Here is an 8,626-nt window from a genome sequence, read left to right as displayed (position 1 = left end):
GGTCATAGCACAGGGCTGATTATTTGCACCAGAAACTTGATTGTAATTAAAGTTTATATTGGGCACATTGTTCCTAATTCATTTGGCAATATTTATCCACGCTTTTCGATATTACTGTCTATAATAGGAATTAATTATTGAACAACTTGCCACAGTGCTGTCTACATCCCAATCAATCGATTCCACTTGTGAGAAGAATTAGAAATATCCTTTACACGCAGTTATAAATAGTTTTCCCGCCTAATTCTAATACATTTGCAAACTTTTGCAACACGAGATGGTGCTAATAAACTCAGGCGGGGTAAAGATCCCAGAAACAAGCCGCCCTTGCCCAAGATTTCGTTGTCCTGTTGTGTTCTGACCTCTTGACTTTTTGCTAATAGCGAGCATGTACTGGAAAAAAGCAGTTTATCTATCTGGTTTTTTGATAAAGTATTTATTCGCTTGCAGGAAGTGACTGTACAGGCATGTGTTATCTGTTAAGCATACGACACAGCAGAGTGGGGGGGGGGGGGGAATGAGAGTGGTATGTTGTAGGATAAGACTTGCGCTTAGGATTGCGACCTTTTGTCACTCAGCACGTTCTCAGGGATATCAGAGATTCACAGATGAATATAAATAAACCAATCCCTTTCGCTGTACCGCTTTCAGACCATCCTTGACATAGAGATGAGGGGGGGCATCGAAATGCAATACTTAACATTTTATTGTTCGACTGTGAAGTTAAAACAGACCCAAAGTGAGCTCAGGAGCAAATGCGCATTCGACACAGCACAATAAACCTTCCCGCGCAGTACTCTATAGCTTGTATGTATTTACAGTGAAACCTTCTCCATGAGATCTTCTACCCTTAGCCAGCGTAAGGTTGAACGATTTATATTGGTCAGCTGTACATATGTTGTCATTAAATAAACAAATATATAAATTTGCATCCCAAATGTACAGATTTACAAGTGTGCGAGACAGAGTCGGCTGCACGGGTTGCAGCGGCCACTTCCCCCTATCTGCAGCCACACTCGGCTACTACCATACCCTCGTACTTGTACTTGTACGTGATGACCCCGGCATCGTCCTTGTACAGCACGGAGATGGGATCGAGCTTGGTCGGCACGCAACACGCCTTGGAGGCTTTCTTGGGGTTGGAGCGGTTCACCAGTGTCTGGATAATGGCGTGTTTGGTGGGGGTGACATGGTCAGTCAGGGGGAAATAGCACACCCCCTTGCACTCGTACGCCTCGTAACTCTTGGGGGCGATTATCCAGGAATTCCAGCCGATCTCGGCGAAGTCCACGTGGAGAGGGGACCGCTTGCAGTAATTGCCTTTGGCGTTTCTGCGCGTTCTGGATGAGGAGTCATAGGAGAGCATGGTCTGCGCTCTGATCAGCTCCTCAGCGTGCCCAGGAGAGGAGGACCTCTCCGCCAGCTCCTCCAGCACCATCTCCTGCTCATGCACCATCATCTCCTTCATCTCATCCCCGGATTCCCTCTTGCCATGACCCCGGTCATCCGAGAACACTACCAGCAAGGGCACGTTTTTGTTTTCCGAGCCCGGCTCCAGCTCCAGATCCAGCAGCTCGGGCGCGCCTTCCTCGGCGTTCTGGATGTGAATTTCCAGCCGATGAGTGGCGCGGCCGGATTTGAACCAACGCTTGATGGCATCGGTCACATCAAAGGCTTCCCAGCCGCTGTCCTTGCCATTGATCTGTTTGGAGACGAGCAGTGACAGCTCGGCTTGGGTGGACCCCTCTTGCAAGCTCCTGTCTGCCTCCTCCATATCGTAAACCGTGACAATCCTGTTCACACCTTCATACATTCTCCTGTCTCTCGCAACGAAGGTGTACAGTCTCAACTCAGCCATGGTGATCTCTTCGTGACGAGGGATGGAGATGTTAAAGACCAGGGTGTGCCTCCTCACTTCGTTTTCGCCCACTGGGAAAATGGATGTGGTATCTAGGAAAATAGCAACTGTTTCAAAAAAAGAAGTGGAGTATCCAAGACTTAAAACTACACCCCCGATCTAAAAGTTACATCGAAACCCTCAAAATCATCAGAGCGTTATATAAACCGCATATCCAATCTTATACTTTTACTATTTCACGTCTATAAATTCATAGATTGAGATATATACTGATAAATAATGCAGTTGGCTTCGCCAAAGCTCTTGTATTTGAGTAAGAGCTGTCAAAAATAGGTCATTGGTCGAAGCCAATGGCATCATCAAAAATTCTACACATTAGTTTACTTCAAATAGTTTCATACTTGGTGGCATCTTTACATCAGTGCTTAGCCGAATAAATATTTCGCGTTTGCTGCAGTTATAATTGTGAAGCAGTTGTCTGCACATCTCAGTACTAATATCCATTAAAGCGGATTATTACAGGCCGGGAGTATTGTTACACTTCTTTAGTCTCTCGGTACAAGATTCGCAGATGCTTCTCTAGACTTGGGATATGTATTTACCTTCGCTTCTAAAGCTTCTTACGATGTTTGAAGACGGCATGGATGACCTGTCGGTGGCAAACTTGTTGTACAGGTCGATCATGAACTGCGGCGGCTCCACTTTGGCTGCATCTTGCAAAGGGATATCTGACAAGTTTAAGCTCCGCAAGAACTCGTCCTTCATGCTTTCCAAAAACGCGTTGAAGTCGAACCCAGCGTCTTCATCTGGGACCTCTTCATTGTCGTCATTTTGGACTCCCTCTTCATCCGTTGACTGGCCCCAACCGTTAAGCGGTTTGCACGTTGCAACTTGCAACAGGAAACTTAGAGAAGACACCACTGCGAACCAGGTAGCACAGAGCATTGCGTCTGGTTCTGGGATTCTAGGCAGACTCTTGCAATATATTAATTGTATTGGCGCAGTGCACCTCCAAGGAACAATGAAAGCAAATGCGACTTCTGCAATAAATTGGTTGTTCCTGGCTTGCGCCTTGTGCTCTGTGCTACTGCAGAACTCCTTCTACCAATATCATTGCACAGATGCAGAGTCTTATCTTGGCCATTGATGCCCTGCTTGAGTTCCCCTTATCTTGCAACCCTCTTAGTTAATGAAGATTCTGTAAACAGTTGATGAACGCATTGGGCTAATGGGAAGGACAATGTATACCACAGCCAGTTATGTTCTGCGCTCCGGGGTCAGGGTCTAATTATTTCCACCAAATTGCTGCCAATTCTCCACAAACTTCACAAGAAAGTTTCTTTCAACAGATCACAGCCTTCTAGACCGCAAATTACTTTTCGGGTTCGCCGTGTGTTTTAAAAACAGTTCTTGAGTAAGCAAGTGTCAAGCCAACCAGTATTCAATGGTCCGACTGCTGTTTCATTTGGCTGAATAGGACCCCCCCCCCCCCACCCCCGTTAAGGAGGATTTAATTACAGTCTTAACCTTATTTTCAAATTATCAGTTAACTAATACAATTTTTGACGGCCTGCGCAGGATCCCGTCTGCTTTGTGTCAAAAGTGTTTTCCCACCATTGGTTTAAGTAGAGTGACAACCCGCTCACAGTTTATCATTGAATTTATTAAAAGACAGGGAAAGTGGAAGCAGTGCTGCCTTCCATGGTTAAGTTTAACATTTGGAGAAGCTGGCAAGTAATATTTAACAGACTTGCTAATGAATTACAACCATTAATGAATGAATTGATCTGGGTGTATTGATAGCATGTATCTAAAGAATTCCAAAATGGCAAAAATAAAACGTATCTGAATGAGAATTTTTAAGATTGTGTAAAAATAGCCAAACAGACATGTTAGATTCCATTATCTGCCAACAGCCAGCACATTCATCCAATATTCCTCTGTGTGCTAATTTAACGCAGGTTTCCATTCTTTTAACTTCAATGCGTTCATGCCTCCATTAGATTGTAGGTGAGGGATGTCATACCAATTCCGGGAGGTGGACATGGGGGTTGGGGTGATGTTGGAGCGAAATTGGTAGTATCGCCTGTTATACACCCTGCCTAATATTCAGTTGGCTTCAATAGAACTACATATTGGTCGGGCATATAATGCACAGTCGAAGCCGTTTTGCTTGTTTTATTGTCCCCGCCAAGTCCAATTTCACCCTGAAAAAGTATTACACCCCTCATATCCCCCAGGCTCAGATTACACATTCCATTACCTACATACTGTGTGAGAGGCTGATACAATAACAACTTCCGTACAAACATTTGTGCTAAAATTTAGCGAAAAGAAACAACTCATTTGAACTTGCAGTTTTTGCATATTTATAGAGAACGATCCACTCTTACAAGTTTCAGTTGTGAAAGCGTGAGTGCATCAGGAGTTACACTTGTTGTGTTCATGAAGATAAATGAAATATGTGAAGATCCAATCCATGTGCCAAGAATGCAGAAACGTTCTAAAGCACTGATGTAATGACAGCACGCAACACTATGACATGTATTTTACAGATAACAATTACTTTGAGCAATAATAGTACAATGTGTTTACAGTGTTTCTCCACAAACTGAAACACTTTCAGCTATTTAACAAAATACATTGCAAGTCATCGTTAATTAGGGTTTAATTTAAGGCTTGCATAACTGAAGCCTTTATATGGCTATAATGAATGTTCTGATACATACTGGAGCTTGGGGACAGACATGCCTTTTGCTTTAATCATCTTGAAATCCCTTTTTACCAACATAAAATAGGCTGGAATATTTGTTATAACCCTTAAGTAGATAAGACAATTTTCTAAATGCATTTAGAATGTAGCAAGCACATGGTCCTTAAAATCTTGTGAATGCGACCATGGTTGATATATTAGCTTTTGTTAAAGGAATGCATGCTTTAACCTTGTAATAATTGGAACGTCTGCCTAAATTAATCTATAGTATTTAGTGTAATCAGAAATGATCACTCAGTACATTTATTTAATCTATTGTTTGGGTCGGTTTATGTGACCTATTTGGACAGTATTCATCACTTTATTGATAACCTGTCTCTCCCTCTTTATCTAATCAAGAATCGATCATCTATTTTTGAAGGCTTCAAATAAGTCTACATTTGATGCACTAGTGACATTATATCCCATCAGTCAACCAATCTAAGGCAAAATAGTTACCTTTTTGGCTTATCATTGTTTTTTTCTTGTCCCCTCATCCCTTGGTTTCTGCTCTTCCATATTCCACTAGTTCCTTTTATGAATTGAAAGAATGCATCATTACACTTGTTTAGGGTGTTGACAAGACCAGATAGAGACCAATACCTGCTGGAAACAACATGGAGCAGGTGAACTTAGAATCCCTTCCTCAGATTTGTGCTCTTTTCCACTTGATATATGGCCCAAGATCTACATGCTGTTGTTACTGTTGCTACACATTTTGCTGATAGCTTCAGCGGTTTATCTATCAATAGCCCCAAATCCCTCTCCTGTGTGGTATCCTGTACAATAATGCCATTTTGCTTATATACCTACATTACAACAGCAACTACACTTCAAAAGTACTTAATTGGCTGTAAAGTGGTTTGGGATGTCCTGAGATTGTGAAAGGCATTATATAAATGCAAATACTTTTTTATGTTGCCAATGTTTATTATCTGTTCCCAAACTTATGATTTTGCATTGGTCTACATTGAATAATATCTGACCTTCCACAATCTATCCAGTTCCTTCTGTATCTATTCAATCTATTTCCAGTTGTTTTCAGAACTCTCCTTCCCAGTGTTGTGTCATCTGAAAACTTGGAGAGCTTTGTTTCCTTACTTCCAAGACACTTTACTACATTGTGATCAGCAATGACCCCAACATTGTTCCTCAAAGAACCCTACCAGTTAGCTCCTTCCAGTGCCATGTACAACCACCCTTTGCTTCCTCTACTTCAGTTATTTTTAATTCCATTTCAGTAACATTCGCCTGTCTTTCAACCTTGTGGACCAGTTGTCTAGGTGGCTCTATAAAATAAACTTCACTGAAATCTATACGAATAAGATATACTTACTTTACCCTTTCTTCAAAGTTCCTTATCTCTTCAAAAGAACTCCAAGAGACTTTTCAAACCACGATTTCCTTCCCAAAAAGATGTTCTTTATACTCTTTCATGAAATCCTTATGATAAGCATAATTGAAAGCAATCCCATCCTTGGAATGGCATGTCAGGAAAAATAAATCTACCTCTTAAGGATTCCTTCCCCATTGGCAATAACTTAGAGTTTGCACATTCTGTCCATCAGCAGATAATCAAGTCTGAGCACATCAGCACATCAGGGAGCTGGTATGTTCATGAACTCACTAGTTACCGAGCATTTCACCAGTAGGAACTTCTACCCTGATGTCTCTGCTGGTTCCTTTGTTTGTAAACGCATTACTCAATGGTAGTGAAAGATGCAGTCTGTGGCCCAAAAAGTACTGTCAAAATAACATTGAGGCTAGCTATTATGTGCAACAATGCCACAGCAACTTCAAGTGAGCACAATTAAATGAGGGAATCAAAAGTTGCTGTCAGAGTCGAGCCGCTCCGGTGTTAACTTTGCGAAAATGGCATCTCACTGTCTGGCTCACCATTCAAATGCCTTGAGCAGCAAGAGGTTTCTGTACTTGCATGGTAAATAAAACTAAACTTGCTGCAGAAAGTTAAGTCAAGACATTTCAAGCCCAAGTACTCTTTAAATGGTCTGCTAAGTGTTAATTACCATCAATTAACCTCTCTGGCACTGAAAATTAACTATTACAAGTGTGAAGTCTCATTCCTTTAGGCTTGAGTTGTTTGAGGTCTAAATAAATTAACTTTTTCCCCCCATTTTTCTCTCTCAATCCAACCTTTCTTCCCTCTCCTTATTTCTCTTTTTGCACTTGATTTGACATTGAATTCGCCATTCAAAATTACACTTCCTTCTCAGTCTTTGCACTGTAAATTTCATAATCCTTCAGTCTGATTGGTTAAAGAGATGTACAGTTATGTCCAGTTCACATGGATCCCAGATTCCCTGCAGAGGGCCCATGCAATTTCCATCTCACACTTCCAGTAACTTGCAGGGCAAAATATTGTCAACGTTAAATGGACAGGGGCAAGTCTAACTATCAGCGGGCATCTTTTGTTGGCCTGCCACAGTAATTTTTAGGCCATTATTTCTTCACATTTGTAAGTTTCAGTGTGCCTTGTTGACCAGATAACTGTGGTTTAGGGAGGTATCTTACAGACATCCTATAGCTTAAGGTATAACTTTATTAGTCTAAAGTGTTACGAATGAGGTGGGAGGAGTGCACTGTTCTTTCTAGTTCCACTTCTCCACAGGTCACAACATATATTTAAATGTTTACCCAGTTGCTGATATGGTCAATTATAGACTCTATTTTTACCCCAGAATAAAATACACCAACCAGGTTTCTTTAATAAACAACAAAATTATCAGTTTATTATAAAACAAGACTTAACCAGTAACAAAGCATTAACACACAGACTGAAATATGAAAGTTCCTTTTTTACCTTAGCCCCTCACACACACGCACACACCGGTTTACCGGAAAATAGAGATTTTCTCTTTAGAGCTCAGTTACAAAAAAAAAGAATTCTTTGGCCAGATACTTGCTAATTCTTGAAGAAAAAGGGAGAAGATATGGAACGATGTCAATTGTCTGTTTGTGGTTTGGTGTCCCAAACACATGTAGATGGCTGTCATTGGGATCTTTCGAGAACAGTTCTTTTTAGGTGACGTTGAAGATCAGTTTGGCAGGCTTTCCAGGAGAAATGTGGCAACAAGGGTTTCAGGCAGGATTTTCAGGAGAAATGCAGCAAGAGTTTCTCTATTTCTTACACTTGATTCTCAGGAAGTTCTCAAAGAGATGGAAGAGGGTGAGCTGATGGTGACTGCTCTGTTGGCTGGTTTTCTGCAACTGCCTTCAAAACAGTTCACACCCAACACATTATCCAAAGCAAAACCAAAAACAATATCTCAAGAGTCAAGCCTCCTGACCCCTCTAAATCTTGATCTGTCATTTCTTAGCAAACATCTCCCCCAAGTCAAAAAGCCCTTGCTGGATAGTTATCTGAAGACAGGTGACTTCCAGTAAATGTTGTTTTCAAACAAGACCTCTCAATGTCTTCTCAATGACCCCAGTGAAAAAACATCCATGGAATCCTTTTTAGTTTTCACAAATAAAACAATGTCCATAATTCTAAAATACAGGAGTCCTCAAAAAAATGCTTAACAAGGGGCAGCACAGTGGCGCAGTGGTTAGCACTGCAGCCTCACAGCTCCAGGGACCCGGGTTCAATTCTGGGTACTGCCTGTGTGGAGTTTGCAAGTTCTCCCTGTGTCTGCGTGGGTTTTCGCCGGGTGCTCCGGTTTCCTCCCACAGCCAAAAGACTTGCAGGTGATAGGTAAATTGACCATTATAAATTGCCCCTAGTGTAGGTAGGGAATATGGGATTATTGTAGGGTTAGAATAAATGGATGATTGTTGGTTGGCACAGACTTGGTGGGCCGAAGGGCCTGTTTCAGTGCTGTATCTTGAAAAAAAATATAGAAACACCGTCATAACAAAAGTGAACAAAAACTTAGCAGTCTTACAGTCATAGATTGATCATTGTGCTATAATATCTATTCCAATACAAGTTACAAATATCAAATACTCATAAACCAGGGCACCTCCGTTGGGTGAGTGATGGCTGTCTGATCTCC

The 8,626-nt window shown here is 41.5% G+C and overlaps 1 protein-coding gene across 1 annotated transcript; it reads right to left on the bottom strand.

Moving 5' to 3' along the window:
- Positions 1 to 589: 589 nt before the first annotated feature.
- LOC137355343 (bone morphogenetic protein 10-like) lies at positions 590 to 3,002 on the bottom strand. The gene is made up of 2 exons (XM_068020336.1): positions 2,461 to 3,002; positions 590 to 1,950 (listed from the first exon to the last, which is right to left on the bottom strand). Exons 1-2 carry the CDS (start codon positions 2,801 to 2,803, stop codon positions 1,001 to 1,003), a joined length of 1,293 nt encoding a protein of 430 aa, XP_067876437.1. The 5' UTR covers positions 2,804 to 3,002; the 3' UTR covers positions 590 to 1,000.
- Between the last annotated feature and the right edge of the window lie 5,624 nt (positions 3,003 to 8,626).

The sequence above is a fragment of the Heterodontus francisci genome, chromosome 42 (genome assembly GCF_036365525.1).
Source record: "Heterodontus francisci isolate sHetFra1 chromosome 42, sHetFra1.hap1, whole genome shotgun sequence".
NCBI classification, from domain to species: Eukaryota; Metazoa; Chordata; class Chondrichthyes; order Heterodontiformes; family Heterodontidae; genus Heterodontus; species Heterodontus francisci.
The sequence above is the reverse complement of the archived record's forward strand: the minus strand, read 5'-3'. Positions and strand labels throughout refer to the sequence as shown.